General features: G+C 44.9%; 1 protein-coding gene across 1 annotated transcript in view; it reads left to right on the top strand.

Moving 5' to 3' along the window:
- FGFRL1 (fibroblast growth factor receptor like 1) overlaps positions 1–17,418 on the top strand; it is a 167,014-nt gene that overhangs the window by 77,315 nt on the left and 72,281 nt on the right. Inside the window, exon 3 of the mRNA XM_054293232.1 lies at positions 5,496–5,768. Within this exon, the coding sequence (XP_054149207.1) occupies positions 5,496–5,768 (273 nt within the window). The remainder of the gene's footprint in view (positions 1–5,495; positions 5,769–17,418) is intronic.

Genomic DNA, 17,418 nt, shown 5'->3' with positions numbered 1-17,418 from the left:
GGTTTTCACACAGAGCTGTAAATCATGTTTACTGCATGTATGAGTTGAATGAGTGCATGAACTTTGCAGTGTAGCCCAGGAAAATATAATTACATGTGTGTGTGTTTTTGACTGTGAGAAATATGGACAGGAAGCTCCAGGCTATTCCACTGCTGCATCTTAAATACACTTCTAGAAGTTGTTTTTGCTGCTTCCTGGAAATAGCTATTTGCTAAAGCAAAGAGGCTTTCTTGGGTTTTACATAACTCCTTTTGCCGAGAAATGGCAGCTACTATCCCTTCCCAAGGCACTGTGGAGGAGAGCAGGAATGCTGGTAAAGCAGTGTCAGCAGCAGAGCAGCAAGTGGGGCTTTTCTGTGGTGTAGGATAGTGGATATAAATTGAAAATTGCCCAGCTGTTCAGCAAGACAGGTGTAGAGTCTGTCTTTTATATAATGGAACAGAATGAGGATTCCAGTTGCTTGTATTCGTAAATGAGGCAAATAAATCTGCACACTTGTCTGCATGTATATGAGCAGAAATATTTAAAACAAATGAGGTGATCATGGCATTTCCTTGTTAATGTTTGACTGAGTTTATATGATCTTGAACAGAAAACTTGGCATCTGGCTGAGCTTGTTGGTTTCTTTCTGGTTGTGTTTATATGTATTTGCAGATGGGGAAACTACAAGCAGTGGTGGAAAATGTAGGTTCTGGGTTGTTTAAATTATATTTTAAGCCTGATTGCACCCTGGCCCTTGGAACTCCAGGCATGATCCCTGCTAGTAACTAAAATTATTTGAATGTTATGGGGCAAAGTTATATTTAGTTTGTGTTTGGAGAAAGAATAACAACGACGGCAGCTGCATTCTCATCACTTCTTCCCGAGTCACATCCTCAGATGTCAAATCCCACCCTTCTCCCTCAGACAGAATATTAAGAAATTAGTCTCTCAAATTATTGGGTTGAGGACAAGGAGGACTTAGGAAAACCTGCCCCACTGGGCTTGTGTTGAGGTGGGGCTTAACTTTCTGAGCGAGCTCCTTCTGTTCAGACAGGCTGTAGAACCAGCTGCGCCCTCTCCGCTGTGATGGGGCTTAAAAGCAGTGCCCCGTGGCCATAGAGAGCTGTCCTTGCCTGGTGGAGAACTGCAAGAGTTCCCTCTCCCTTCCTGACTACAAAAATGCCTAAAAATCTTGGATGGAATATCTACCTAGAGCCTTGTTTTCATGCCTATATCCCATGAAAAATACTGCAGGAGGAAAATGCTGTGTTCAGAAGCATCACCAATTGGAGATTCTCAGCACTTAAAATAGGTGGATGTTTCCAAGAATCACTGCCTAATGGCTAAGAAATTGGGGGAGCACAGTGTAGAGACCCCTCCAGGATTTACACTCAGGGCCAGAGGGCACTTGCTCTCTGCTGCTCCACCTTGAAAGGGTCCAGGAGCTTTGACCTGTGAGTGCAGGCGCATTGCAGTTGACAGGATTCATTTCCCCCTGGCCAGAAAGATGATCCATATTAGCATTAATTTTGCATTGGTAAATATATGAAGTCACTATTTTAACAGCCTGGTTTAATGAAATGTTTTCAGGTTTCAGAATGATCCCTTATGGTTTTGCTCCCCAGCTCCTGGGGTGTTGCCTTGCCTACAAACAAGGCAGGAGCAGTGCTATAGTGAGCAGCATAGGGTATTGCGCTCAATTAGAGCATTTCTGCTCGCACACGACACAAAGCTGAGCCCAGGACAGCAGAGATCATGGCTCTGGCTGCTTGAGCAGCAATTTCATCTGCCTTTTACTGCTGCCTTAGAGCCCGGGACAGACGCCGGCAGCGGCGAGGGATGGGAAGTCAGTCAGCGCCAGGGCTCAGGCTGTTTTTACCTCCCTGGCAGCTGTAGGTGAAGCAGCAGGTGCTTTCCTGGGATTCTGCCTGGCTGAGCAGCTGTAGATGTGTATCCAGCCTGCAGGGCCCGAGTGCTGGGCTCCGCTCCCGCACCGCGCACTCAGCTGTGAGCGCACGCGTGCCCCAGCCCTGCGGGGTCACACACGGGGACAATCCCAAAGCAGCGCCTTGGGAGGGCTGGCTGGGCACTCTGCTCTCCTGGACACCCCCTGGCATGTTAGGGACCAGTGCTGGAGGGTGGGGAGCTCCTGTCAGCAGCGGGGCTGCGCACGGGAAATGGGCTGGCTCAGCATGTTTTTACTACATCTTTTTATCATGCAGTAGGAGATGGAACTGCTACAGAGAAACCTTGGACTTTAATTTCCAAGAGAACCTGAGTAATGCTGAGCAGCCTAATATCTGGATTCAGAGGGGGAAGGTGTTTTTGCCTAGATGGGGCAGATATTTTTGCCTAGATAGTGCAGATTTGCCTAGATAGTGTGTGAGGCAGCTCTGTGTCAGTAGCACCCGCTGCCCAGAGGATATTGGAGAAGGGCCTTTTTGCAAAACAAACTTACCGCTCTCTGTTGCCTCCCCTGATGCCTCTGATGGTGCAGAGTGGTGAGATGTGCCAAAGTGTGTCTTGACTGGAAAAGCATTCATCCGTCACTGTTGCAGTCCCAAGGCAGGGCTCTGCAGATATGTAGTGAAATAAGACCCAATGAATGCCTGTACATGAGAAAGAGAGACTGACATCCCGATGATATCAATATTTTATTCTTGCTGTAGCCCAGCTTCAGGAGGTCCAGCTACCATTGGCTTGCCAGGGCGTCTGAAGCCTCTGGCGTATGTGAAGGTGCTGAGTTATATTGTGGTTCTTTGTAAACACAGTAGTAAATTACCGTATTGCAATAATAACCATGGTGCTTGATATTTACATCAGAACACTGATTCCAGAGAGTACAGCTTGAGCAGAAAGTTATTAATGCAAAGATGGTAGGTAATGAAATGGAAATACTTACAGCAGAAACAAGGCCTTATCATCTTTGTCCTAGAGCCGTACACTACTGAGAAGTGCATGCTGTATCTGGCAAAATTCACAGCAGGAAAAAAGAGTGAGGGGAGGGTTTTATTCCTGTTCCTGAGAAAGCTGCTGGAGGAGCTAATGAAGAGCTGCAGTAATGTTTTAAGGCCGAATGGCTCTGAGAAACGCACCCATTTCTAAATGTCATAAAGGTCTGCGGATAGATCCTGTGACAGGGACCGATCCAACAATTCCTCAGAATGAAAGGTCAGTCAAAGGAAAATGGCATTTAGGAGGACCAAGCTTACCACTGACCCAAACATGTGACAGATCCAGAGGCAACTCTGGTGCCATCAGGAGCCCCGCCTGTGCAGGCTGCCCCAGAGGAGCTCATGACGTGACTGGGAAACTATCTGATTCCTCCAGGTCTCCAAATTCATCAGGAGTCACCATGAGTGTCGGAAGGAAAGGGGTTTTGAAGGAGCCTACAGCAGGCTTCCAAGCTGGGAGGAGAGTGCTCCTCTCCCCACTGTCCCTGCTTGCCCTGCACCAAGCATTTTTTTTCCCAGTACTAATTATAGATCTGTTTTTGTCATTTGAATATGCATGAAGTAGAGTCCTGGCTCACAGGCAGGTTGCAGTGAAGCTACTCGTAAAGTTTGACTTGGTTTGATAGGGCTCTGAGTCAGAAAGGGACCTCTCCAAGGGCCAGCCCAGAATTTCAGCAAGTCTGTGGACTTGTCTGGGCATTTCAGCTCCTTTGCACCAGTGAGTGCCTCATGTAGGGAAATAGAAACTGGGGGCAGATTCTCACCCAGTGTTTGTGAATTCTGCCTTATCAAAGGCAACACACAGAGCCCCTCTTCATGGGTGGATTTTCATTTTAAAATATTCAGCAATGCAATTTGTGTCAGACCAGCATTCAGAAGGTCTTGGGGTTGTCTCTCCATCCACAGAGAAGGTTGGAAATCTCACAAGGTGAAGAACATAAGGGTGATTTGGAATTTTTAGAAACACCTGGACAGGCAGGATTTCTCAGGTGTTTTGCCAGTTCCCTTGGAGTATGGGAGGATACCATCACCCCCATGATCTGTCCCACAGGTAACTGCAGAAGATGTGAAGGGGTGGGTGTTATCTTTGCCTTCTTTGTTTTTTTTTTGTTATCTCTGACTTTTTCAGAATAAGTGCTCTCAAGGTCCTTACTTCGGGTCATTAGGAGTTCATCAGAATCTGAGTGTGCCTCAGACCCATTGATTTAACCAGCCTCTTAGTTAAACTCTTTAATAAGTTAGTTCACCACTCTGTTCTCAGCTTGAGCAGCATTTCTTTTCACCAGCAAAGCTGCAAAATTCATGGGTGAGATTCAACATGAGTAACTGCAACAGCAGCTCTGGAGTCATTCAGGAGCTGGACTGTATGTACTGCCTCGGTAATGCTGAGGAAAAATCAAGCAGACTTTGGAATAATAGGAATTAGTCACGAGGAAGTGCAAATATGAGCTCTGTAGTTTATTCCCTGTGGGTCCAATCCTGCAAAACGTTAGGAACAGGAGTAAAATATGAGGGAACAGTTCCAAATCCCACAAACATCTTGTGGGTTTTGGGTGCAACTCAGCATCAGCAATTCTTAGCAAAACATTTTGTCCTTGTGCAAGAACAGGGCACTTATTATCACACCCATTAATAGACTATTCTGGGAAGAGCACCGCTATTGCAATCTGTGTAGAGAACTTGTGCAATTAATGAAAAGGCAGAAAAGGCAGATGCAGGAAAAAGTCTCTCAACTTTTCAGAGCCTTGGGAAGGAATTTCAATTGGAATTCAGCTATGGGAGCATTCCTGCCGCTGGAGTCTTTATCACTTCTTTTTTCTGATTGTTGGCCTGTCCAAGTGCATCCTGTTATCATGTGGCAAACAGTGTTTTTAGTCTGACATTCCAGGGACACTCTCTTTTGTATGAAATTATCACCTTTTACAAAGAGCAAATATTTGTCAAGTGGGTCAAACCGGCAGGGTTGCTAAGGAAATTTATAAAAATATCCTCTTTTGGACTATAAGCAATGTTAACATATCAGGCTGAGCTGTGTCTTTTATTGAAGCACTACTCAATGAATTTTCTGTGTTCAACAACTGCAAGCTTATGTGTCTCTGATAAAGCCCATGTGGTGACTATTAAAGGGAATTACTGTATATACAGCATGAAAGAATTAAAACATTTGGGGGGTGTGGGGCAGTGTTTTGTTGTAAGCACCACTCCTGTTACTAATTTTACCTTCAAGATAGGTGTTAGGTTTAAATCAACCACAGTTTCTTTACCAAATACACCAGGAAAGTTTGTGGTTGGGCTCCTTCTTGTGACAGGAAAATGCTGGAAAAGCAATAGAGCCTCAGAGCCAGGCTACCCTGGTGGGTTAGCGTGAGCTGCAAAGCTGCACCTTCAAGTCTCTGTAATTGCTGACATTTCCAGCCTTGGTTGGAAGTGATTTTTGGTAAGCACCTTCTATTCTGTACAGCAGTCAGCGTAATGGCCGGATTGATGACACAGCTTTGAATCAGTGCTGCGTCACTGGCAAAAGCCATAACAGCTGTTGCTGTCTCTGCTCTTTGCTAGGCCCCCCCAGGATCGCTGACAAAGTGATTCACCGCCAGTCCGTGAGGCTGGGCAGGACCATCAAGCTGCTGTGCCCGGTGGAGGGCGACCCGCCGCCCCTCACCATGTGGATGAAGGACGGGCGGACCATCCACAGCGGCTGGACGAGGTTCCGCATCCTCCAGCAAGGCCTGAAGATCAAGGAGGTGGAGAGCGAGGACGCGGGCACCTACATCTGCAAGGCCACCAACGGCTTCGGCAGCGCCAACGTCAACTACACGCTCATCGTCATCGGTGAGTGCGGCCGGGCACCGCCAGGCCTCGCCTGCTCTGGGGCCACAAACAGAGCTCATTTCCATGCAGCTGCCAGAGATTGCAGATTTGCGCTGTGTTGGGGAAGGTGAAACAGGAAAGCCTTATAGATATGATTGCCTGGCAAAAGATTTGGAGAATATAGAAGCTGTAAGGGAAATTGAAATGAAAGCAAGGTTTGAGATCCCTTAGTTACTGAACAACTGGAAAACAATGGTGTGGCTGGGCTGAAGGCGATGCCCTTTTGATGAAAGAACACCCTCTGCTTGCAGACAGGCCCAAGGGTCAGAGCAGCCCCTGCCAGCTTGGCAGAAGGGGCCCAAAGAGGAGTTTTTAGGGTTTAAAATGTAACACAGTATGGTAATGTAATGATTCTTATAGGCAGTATGTAAATGCTATAAGATTTGTATATTGTACTAGATTGGTTAGTGAGAATTAGAATATTCAATACAGAAGAAGATTTATTGTATTGTAAAGGGAACCTCACTCTCTTACGCTTTTGCTCTCTCACCCTTTTACGCTCTTACCCTTTTTACTCTCTTAGCTTTTTTACTCCCTTATGCTCTTACCCTCTTACTCTCTTACCTTCTCATCCTCTTTACCCCTGTCTCTCTTCTCTCGGGCCTGCTCTGAGCTGTGGCTGGCAGCTCCAAGCAGGGCCCTGCACCCAGGCCCTGTGCAATAAACCCCAAATCCCAGCAGGGCCCTGCACCCAGGCCCTTTGCAATGAACCCCAAATCCCAGCAGGGCCCTGCACCCAGACCCTTTGCAATGAACCCCAAATCCCAGCAGGGCCCTGCACCCAGACCCTTTGCAATAAACCCCAAATCCCAGCAGGGCCCTGCACCCAGGCCCTTTGCAATGAACCCCAAATCCCAGCAGGGCCCTGCACCCAGGCCCTGTGCAATGAACCCCAAATCCCAGCAGGGCCCTGCCCCCAGGCCCTTTGCAATAAACCCCAAATCCCAGCAGGGCCCTGCACCCTTTGCAATAAACCCCAAATCCCAGCAGGGCCCTGCACCCAGGCCCTTTGCAATAAACCCCAAATCCCAGCAGGGCCCTGCACCCAGGCCCTTTGCAATGAACCCCAAGTTCTAAAACCTGGCTGCAGAGATCTCTCTGTCCATCCTGACTGTCTTACCCCCTGACTCTCCAGCAGCTCTGCTAATCATTCACTGGCCTCCACTCTTAGCTGGCCCCTCCGGTGTTTGAGGATGGCCAGGGCTGGCAGTGCTGCTGCGCATCTTCTGCTGCAGCCGGCTGCCGGCTGATAAGATTGCAGAGTGCCAAAGGTTACACATAAACAGAAATGATGCAATAGCCACCGGGGTCCAGATCACAATGAATTCCACACAGGAAAGGCTGTGTGATAAGGAGAGGTCACACTGATCTTTATGTTTGCTGTTGGAACAGGATAGCTCTCAAAACAAATGTTGGAGCGCCTGTATGAAAACGCACAGTGGGGAGATCCATGTGCTGAGCTGCTGTAAAGCATGGTGTCTTCAGGAATAATAATATCTGGGTTGAAACAAAGCTCTGAGCTGGCATGTAACCCAGGGATGCTTGGCTCCTGAGAAATCTTGGTGGAGGCAGGATTAAGAAAGCTTCAGATGCTGTCTCGGTGACCATGGGTTCATTGGCAATGCTTTTGACATTTTCAAAAGGCTTGCTTGGCCCAGCAATGAGATTTTGGGGCTACTCCAAAGACTCCCAAAGACATTTCTCTGGGTAATCAGAGATTCCTCTGCAGGGGCTGCCACAGAAGTGTGCTCACTGGTGCTTGACTGAGAGAAGGAAAAGAGCTGGGTGAAAATCAGTGTTTGGAGGATGCTGGGGGAGCCAAGGGGAGGGTTACAAAGCGGGGGATGAGATCAGATATCTTGCTCACCTTTTGCCTGATCAGCATCCTGAGCATCTGGTCTGCAAAGTTCTGTTTCTCTGAGATGGTGGGAGTGATGACAGAGTTTAGGGCAGTTTCCAGCTGCCTACTGGTTGGCTCTTGGCCTGGTTTTGTTCTATTTCTCCTTTTTCCTGTTTGCAGCAGGAGGGGAAGCTGCTGTAGGCTCAGGGCATGTAGCAGACACTTGGTGCTGCTTGATGGAGGATTATCACCTGATAGCAGGGTGATTTTTGGAGAATGCACTTTGCTGCACAAGCCACTATAAGAAAGGGACCAGAATGTAAATATCTTTTCTGGAAAGAGATGCTTCTGTGAGGGAAGCACTTTGGTGACTCTTGTAGCATCAGTGGGATAGAGCTGCAAGAGTTGTCTTATACTTTTCATAGTTTGAGGATTTGGTTTTCCTTGTTCACGTCTTTCTTAGCCTCAATCATCCACTTCTCTGTGCTGCACTGAACAAACAGGGTGAAGTGGAAATAGTCTTACAGAGTTATGTCTATACAGACTTCAGACTCTTGGCTGTGGAGAAATTAATGCTATCGGTAACTGCTTAGTCCAGCTTTGCTTTTGCAGTATGTGGAAGTTGCCAAAGTTGTTGATCTCTTGTGTCATCCTTTATCTTCTTTAAAACTCAAGCCATATCCCATTATTCCAGAGCAGAGGCATCAAGGTATCTGTAAATCAAAGAAGACTCTGCCTATTTCTTGGTAACACACAGAAGCAAGTGAAAACAAAAAGCCAGGAGGCGCAGGGTAAATGTTGCACTAGAATTCAGGAAAGATTGGGACAAAAATTCCAATTCAGTTGCTCAGGGAAATTGGATTATCAAATATAATTGTGTTAAGAACAATAGTATTCATTATACTTGGCACTGAAAAGCCCTGGGCAGAAACCCTAGTTATTTAGAGCCTCATCAGGCATCTATGGAAGGAAATAGCAAGCTCCCACTGGCCTCTCTGGGTGTGAGATTGAGCCCTATGCAAACAAATATTGATCCCCGAGTACCAAGAAAAGGGTGACTTTAACCTAAATCTGTGTCAGACATATGGGCTGAAGTATCATTCATTTCCACGCATCCTTGTTGTAAATACTGGCTAAACCCAGTACTTCTTTTACTATTTTGTGCCTTCTTTGCTCATCTCACTGTGTGCCCCTGTTCATTCTTGTTGCTCAGACCATTTTTGATGGATTTCTTACGTCCCCTCTCTTCAGTGGTGCAGTTGTGTTCATGTAGCGTTTCAAACCGATTGCTTTTCACTGCAGCAGTTTCCCCTGAAAACAAATGTTCCCCTTGTGTCTTTCCTGTCAAGCTCTGCAAGTAAACACAAGGTATCACTGACTTACTCTTTCAAAGGACCCAGACATTTAATGCAATGACCAGATGCTCGCGTTCGTCTTGGTGAAAATACTTTTGGTTGAGAGAAAATCAATCCCTTGTTGGTTTTCGAGAAGGAGGCAGTGTTTTAAAACCAACTGCATGTCAGTTTTGATGATGGAGATCAAATTGATGGAGCTGTTTTGTTTGTGCTCTGGAAAGCACAAAACTTCATTAGGCTTCTTGCACCATATGGCTTCTCTATTTTCCCACTCCTTCAAAGGAGAAAAACCCCTCTTATTCCAGCTTTACTGCTAACACCAAACATGTAAAAGCACGCAGGTGTCAGACGTGGGCAAGGTGGTTACGATATTAGATCTAGAACAGCATTAAATGATTCATGAAGCACTAGGACTTAAAAGAATATAATTCATGTTGACGTGAGAGCATTCTGGAAATTTAATCAATAATATCTGGAAAATATTCAGTAGCTGATTGCAAAGTTTTGGAGTTGTGCTGTATAATTCTAACTGAGGTCTGCCACACCACTGGCGAGTGAGGAACTGTCACCCCAGTGTTATTTACATGGAGGCTGCAGCAGAATAAAGTGATGGTTTAGCCAAATCCTACAGAGAGCTGTGACTAAATTCAGCAGTGTCCCACCTCTCTGCCTGCTTTCAGTGCTATGTAACTCTTACTAATTTAACTTTTACTAGCCACAGTATTCCATAATAGCACAGAGAACCAGCAGAAATCTGGGATGTTGTACAAAGGAATGACAAGGTCAGTGGATCCTCCAAGACTGGGGGGTCCTGCAGACGTGGCAGAGATGAGCTCCCTGGCTGGACTCTGTGAGATGTAATAATTCAAATATAAGACTGTTTGAGTGTCCCTTTGTGGCTTCAGGACAGGTCTTCCTTGCAGCCAGCCAGCTCAGTGCACGAGCAGAGCAGGCTTAGGTGTGCCTGTGCACGTCTGGAGACAGGAGTCCAGCTTGCCTGGCTGGAGAACCTCTCAGTCTGGAAGTGCAGATGAGATGGATTGCAGTGATTTTACAGATGGTAACTGAGATAAAGGCAGACCAGGTGATTAGGCCAAGACCACATAAAATAGGAGCTGAGGCTCAGAGTTGAGTCTAAATCTCTTAAATCTCTCCCTAAAAGACGATTCCTGCTTCATAACACACACTAAAGTCTTTACCTCCTAATCTTGCGTCTTCCTAGCTGCTCTTTTGGAAGTGAATCTTCTCTTATTCTGGGATTTTGATCATCATTCTCAAACAAAGGCTTTGCCAACCCAGATGGTAGCAATTGGTTTCTGCCCTGCTTATTTCCCCATCTTCCCAGACTGCAGGGCCTGGATCCCAGAGATCCAAGGAATCCTGCTCTAATACAGCCCTGTGTGAAATGTAAGCCAGTAAAAGCAGATTACCAATATAAGTCAAAACTACAATTTCCTCTCTTAGCTATCCTTAATAGTTTTTGTGGCTCACCACAAGATTTGGGATGCCAATTACACTGCAGACGGATTTACAAATGCTGGAAGAGGAACTTTAATCAGTATTTAATTACATTGCAGTTATTAAGTACAATGGTTCCTTATTTTGGAGAATTATGTGTGGCTCATCAAAACAAATGTGCTATACCTTCCCCAAAAATTATGTTTACAATGGTGCTCATTAAATCTTATCTTTTTTCCCCTCAACTGAATTAATTCTAAAGGTGTGAAAAGTAACTTTATTTAATTTATAGATGGTTGGTTGGAACCTGCGGTTTCTTTACTGCATAATTAAAAAATTCCTTGCCAGTGTGCTCTAAAAGGAAACTTACGGCCAAAGAGGAAGAAAGAAAGTGCTGAATAGCTACTCCTTGTTTGAAAACTGTCCACCTTGTGTGCTGAAGGGAAGCATGTTCTGCAGAAAAAAAAATAGCAGGTGGTGGTGTAACTGAAGCCTCTGCCGAGCTGTGGCCAGCTTGGCCAAAATGTCAGTTTGCACACATGGAGCCACACTCCAGCCATCAGGCCCTCCCTGGGAAAACCTAGCCCAAATGGGTGAGCTTTTCCTGACTCTAAAATAACTGAGAAAACAAAGTATTCTAACATGGAAGTGCTGGAGGACCTCCATGGCTGCTCTCTCTGCAATAATAAACAGGATCCCGAGTTCCAGGAGTCTGGACATTCTCTGAAGGGAAAATTGTTTGTGAACAGCTGTAGGAAAGACTATAGGTAAATATTTATGCAGTAACATAATGACCTCTTTCACTAACACACAACACAGAGGACTTTTCACTTGCAGAAGTGTTGCAGGCCAAATCCTGCAAGGTGTGCCAGCATTACAACATGTGGGGCTATTGCTACAGGTGCTGCCAGTAAATACTTCTTGCATCAGTTGCTCAGCCAGGTGATGAAAGATCAAACTGTCTCCATTTTCACATCTGCATCCATGTTTCTTACTGCTTTCTGTAGCAAAGGAAAAAAAAAAGCAGCAGCAGGAGTTTGGGGCTGTCACCTTCTTGCCTCACTTGGTGTTTGTAAACTGCCAAGGACCCATCTTGCCTGGGTGCATCTCAGCACAAAAAATAATCAACATGTAAGTCCCAGAAACAGCTTCTCCTGAATTTATTTTTTTGCCCTATATCTCTGACTGCTGCAGTTGTTTATTTGGTTTTTTTTTTTTGAGGAGTATTTTGGTGAAGAATCTGTCATCTGTCCAGTTCATATCCCCCTCTGGTGCCTGGCCCCATTTGGGCTGTAGAGTAGTAAAGTCTTGATGCAGAGAGCAGGAGGAAAAGGGCAGCTTGTTGTCCTGATCTGCTGATGGGCTGTTCAGAATTTGAGCTGCATCTCACTTTCAGACAAATCAAATTTGCTGTTAAATGTCTGCTGTCTGTCTATTGCAATTGATTGCTTCAAGAATCTGTCCTGACATCAGATGATTTATCTTTTAAGTAGCTTTTTCCTGCTGAGCCAACTGCTATTTTATGCTTTTTTACAGCTTGTCCAAAGACAGCTCTCTTTGATAACAGGCATGTGTGAAAAATTTGCATTAAAATAACCATTTTTTTAAACAGTCAGCGTAAGTATCCTGAAAAAATTCATGGCCTTGTCTGAATGGATATTTATTCTTACATTCTTTTTTCTGCTTGTAGTAGTAGAAAATACTGTGTGAAAAAAAAAATCAAGTCCAGTAAAACATGGTTTGCATTACACTTCTGCAATGAAGTCATCAATCCGTGTCTCAGAACTCATTTACAGTGCAAAAGCTGAGAAAACATTTGTAGCCCAGAGTCAGGTGCCACCAGCCATCTTGGAAAAGCATGACAAATTCATTTATGTTTGGGTTTTGGCCTCTTAAGAAACTCTGGGGACCAGAGAGAGATGTGCTCAGCAAGAAGATGTGAATCAACCCTGAGTCAGCAGTGTGTGCTCCAAGGGTCTGCTAATGCTAAGCAAAAATTGAAATGAGTCAACACTTCAAAAATAAAGGGAGAACATATGCAGTTTTTGCATTTGAGAACAAGGTGGTGTAGCCTGTGCTGATCATGGTATGGAGTTAGCAAAATGTCTTTAGTGCATTTACTTCAACATGAAGTGCAAAGGGCAGTCCATCCATTGTGGGACCATTAACACAATCACAGGGCATATAATCATGGCTGATGATGATTAGTCAGTTGTTAGATGGAAATGAAGAGTTCCTTGTGACAATAAACAGTTCCCAAGTTCGTGTTTAGTTTGTTAAGGCCCCCAGTCCAGCAGCTGGATCTCCGTTGGTGGCCTCCTGTGCACACGCAGGGTGATTAACACCAGATGAGGATCAGGCCATAGCCACTGATGCTTAGTAATGGTCGTGGTGCTAATTAAAGCTCAGATTGGTTTGGGCCTTTGGGAGCTGGGCAGGAGAAGGGAGCCTTCCCAAGACCCAGCCACTGGACTGATTGCACAAGGATCTCTCATCAACATGTGATGAGGTGCCACCGTGTCACCCTCTGTGGAGGTGTAGCAAGGGGTTTGGTTCTGAACAAGAGCTGCCTTACTGGTGTGGCCAGGTGAGGGAACCCTGCGGGCCAGCCTGTGGGAACAGACTGGAAATGGGCATGAACGGGTCCCAGTGAGTAGAGGAGTCAGTGAACTGTGAGTATTTTCATGTTTTGGTGCAAACTCGTAGCTAAAAGCTGTTCACTTGGAAGTGAAGCTCCTTTTCCACTGGAAGTGACTCATCGTTGACTAACGATGCCCTCACCCAAGCAAGGGCTCTTCCTGCTCAGTGTTCATCAGCCTAGGCATAAAGACACACACCCTGGCCAAGCTTGATGCTGCTCAGGGACAGCACAAGCATGTGAAAAGAAATCTAAAACCAGTCAGTGTTCCTACCCCCTGAGTTTCTGGGGTTTTTCACTTCTTCCTCATTTGAGAGATCCAACTCAGAGTCTAACAAACTCCCTGTCCAATATATACAGCTGTAAAATATCTACTGTCCTGGGAGAGGAAAGGAGGAGAAAGAAATATGCTGAAATGAAAAGGTGTTGTGACTATTGCTGCAATGCTACAGGGAAACAATTTCACTAGTTTTTGTCATTTTAATGAGTGCTGCACCAGACTGATGTCACAACAGCCCATAACAATTTGTTCTTCAAAAGCTTGATCCATAAAGAGGTGATGATGTGAGTGCCAGTATTAGCTGTAACTATCCTAAAAATGACTGATCAGAAATGTAACACTGAGTGGTTTGACTGATGGTCTTGGTGAACGGGTGTAAAAGGCTGGAAAATGCCACAACTGGGCAGCAGTTTTGTTTCTTCCAAGTCCAGATCTATTATGCAGCTCAGTGCTAATGCTGTATAATGTCCACAGTTTTTACAAGATCTTTGTTCGGTTTTATTAGTTTCATTTGATTTTATAACAAACTTTACAGTATGCTTATCAATACATCATGTTCTGGCTAACAAAAGCCTCACTGTTTTGGGTAGATCTCTTTTTTCCCTTCGTGAAGCTGTAACATAGAAGCCAAGTTAAGAAGGTGACAACACCTGTTCACAATTTAAAGGAAATGAAAAGATTTTTTTTCCATGGATGTAAGCATGAAATTCATACATATATGTATGGATATATAATTTCCCCCTATACTCCATCCTGTGGCAGACTGTGGCAAACCAGAGCTGCAGCCAGTGTAAATCCCAGGCATGCAGGACATATGGATGCATTTAGCCCACAATCCTTTGCAGATGCTTTGGAGTGTGTGGTGGCTGCTACACCCGTGCAAATAGCAAGCTGCAGCTCTGCTTGCTGCATGAATATTGTTTGGGAATGAAAGCAACACACAATACCAGGCAGACTGACATTAAAACCGTGTTTGATCTGAGCAATTTATGGCTTCCTTCTGTTAAACGATATTAATAGAAAGAGCCTCTGATCCCAGCGAGTTTGTGGTGTTCATGTTGGGTTTTTCTCATCAGTCTGAGGCTAAAAACATCTCTTGCCTCTGACTTTATTAATCAGAGCTGTCTTGGTGCAATCCTCCGTATGGGCAGTGGGTGGAATTTCCCTGTTGGCAGTGCAGGGCTGATGTGCTCAGCCAGAGATTTGTCCACATCTGCATGTCCACAATGCTGAGGAATAGCTGTGTTCCTGAGTAAGCCAAGGCAGTCCCTGCTCCAGGCTGGTGATCTGTATGTGAGTGGAAGGCAGGCTTTCCAAAGGTGGTCTGGATTCCCAGGCAAGGTTTGCTATGACTGCAGAAGGGTAGTTAGGAGTCTTTTACTAGCCCAAGTAATGAGAAGACATCAAGCTAATTGCAGGCCTGGGCATCAGCAGCTTTGAGATATCTACCACCTTGCCAAACATCCAAGATGACTTATCTTCTCCAAGTAGCAGGGTCTTTCTACAACTTCCCTACTACTGCTGCTGTCCTCCCCTATTCCTGACAGTTTTTCCTTGGAAGTTGTGCTCCTCCCTCTGCTTCTTGCTGAAAGCTGGGAGTGAATGATTTAGCATGGCCTCACTGGACTCAGAGGACCACGGAAGCTGAGTTGAGCTTCATGGGCACAGTGTCTCCAGGAGCTCTGTGCCAGAGCACCGTGCCCCGTTCCCTTGTGCCACCACACATTCTGCTGTCCTCAGTTTGCACAGCAAATACCACAGATAGTGGGGTTTTAGCCAGATTTTCTCTTTGGTATCAGTTAACTCAGAAATACCCAAAAGGCACACTTGTAAATTAAAGCACAGTGAAGAATATTTATTATAGAGTGAGCAGTGCCAAGTTGGACCAGTTTATAACGTGTAGCTTGAATGTTGTTTTTGGAGACTGCTTTTTTATGTGTAAGTGCACGTACACAGCACCAATTGCTCACATGCTGCCTCTTGATCCATGCATGTAGGTATGTTGCCTGTTAAAATGTATGGTTGCTGAGGAGCTGTATTTTTACATTCCTGTAGGGTCTGGTTCTCTGCCTTTCCTGTGCTGTCTTTGGCATCCACATTAAGAAAAAGATGAAAAAAGGAAAATAAAAATCAACAGAGCTGCTGAAAATTAGTGTACAGACCTATTTTAAAATCCAATTTATTTTTGTTTGATGAGAGGAGGAACATATTCTATGTTGTCCTTCGTGAATAATATCATTGTGCTAGAAGGCTTTGATTCTTCCTTCTTTATAATAATGTGGGTTTCATAGTCAGAAGACCTGAGTGTTTACATTATACACTTCTTGGCAATAAAATTGGAAAAGAAGAGGAAAAAAAAAAAGTACTAATCCCAGGAGTTCTGAAACCTACACTCCTTCTCAAACGTACCCTGTTAAAGACATTAAGTCCCTTGCAAACATCCATCTATCAGCAGTTGAGAGTTTGTAAAAGGCGTACTTTGTTCTGAACTCCCTGCCCTACTGATTATGCACAGTTCTTTTATTTTGAGAATAGGATGACGACCCCTTAGCCTGGTAATGATGACAGATTTATGTATTTTAACACCCAGGCGCTGCTGTATTTGTTAAGGGCTGCCAGACTCCAGCAGTGCGGCAACCGTAGTTTATTTTCATTGTCAGTTTGTGCTGCTTTTTAAGGTGTTCTGCAGCCACTGGAAGCAGCACCACTGCTGCCTTCAGAGGTTGAGATGTCAGGCTGTTAAGAGCATAAGCCACCATCCTTGGACTGTTTCCACTCATAAAATGTCAGTTTTATTCTGGTTGCTCTGGCGGGATGGAACCTGTTCCTCGCACCGAAGCCAAGGAAAAGAGGGGAGAAATAAACAGTAAAAGGAGTCAGATAACACAGAATTTATCCCTTCACTTTCTACTCCCATGATGTATTTTGCAGCTCTCGAGATAATGTTTTAAAGAAAACCTTCTTTTAATATGCAGCAAAAAGCAAAGAACATAAACGCACTTTGCAGGCATAGCTGTTAAAGTGCTGTGTAGGTCAGCACATCTGTCCTCTGCACAATGCATCTGTCTGTGATTTTTCTGGGTTGTTTTAAATTACTGCAAGTGACAGAACAATAGGGAGACAAACAGTGAAAACAATGCTGTTGTTTAATATCAAGCTAAATGATTAACAGGCCTGTACAGAAAATATTTCATGTAAATTAAAGGGAAGCAAATTATTTTATTTTCCATTGCCATGATCCAGCACAACAAAGACAGTTGATGTGTTTCTTCTTTTCTTCTCTCCTTTTCTTTGATCTTGCTTCAGATATGTTTGTTCCTGTGTGTGTATGTAAAGTTCTTACAGACACACTGAATGTTCTTAGGTTATAGAGCAAAAAATGCAGAATATGGATGGTTTTCTGACCTCTTCATGCCAACCAAACCACTAAGTCTGAGTTTATCACACAATTGAAATGATACATAGGCCTTTCGTTGCTTTTTTTCTTCCAGTTCATTGTTTCCCTGGAAAATGTTGTCAAGTCATTTGAACTATTGAGTTGAGTCAGTTTTCTGCTTGATTGTCAACAAAAGGCTTTGAAATATTTGACATTGAATCCTCCATTGCGAAACTGTTTCGATTTGGAAAAGCATCACCACCAAATTCTTCATTGACTTTTCTTTAGTCCAATATTGAATGTTTCTCTTCTTAAAGAGAAGCAATGTGACCTGGCCTGTTGGTTTTGTGTTGGTTTTTTTTTCAAACTGGAAAAAGTTATGGTGACCTCGGCACTGAAGTAGACAAGGATCTTCATCTCACCTTTGCTGAATGTGCAGCTGGCGGGAGAGAGGAGACCTGGTGGCAGTCCTCCTTGCTCACTGGTAGGCAACTGGGAGACTTGGATCCCCTTCAGATGCAGGCTGGGATTCCCTGCTGAGCAATTCCAGGGCTCTGATGGAGGAGAAGAGCGACGCCTCCCCAGTCCCCAGCACAGCCCAGTGCTTGTGCTCTGTTTGCAGCGTCTCCTGACAACTGCCAGCCCGCTGCAGCTCCTCCTGGTA

This window comes from Melozone crissalis, unplaced genomic scaffold (assembly GCF_028551555.1).
Source record: "Melozone crissalis strain CALT ecotype California unplaced genomic scaffold, PUWL_Pcris_2 ptg000132l_1, whole genome shotgun sequence".
Classification (NCBI taxonomy): Eukaryota; Metazoa; Chordata; class Aves; order Passeriformes; family Passerellidae; genus Melozone; species Melozone crissalis.
This window is presented reverse-complemented; position numbering and strand designations above follow the sequence as displayed.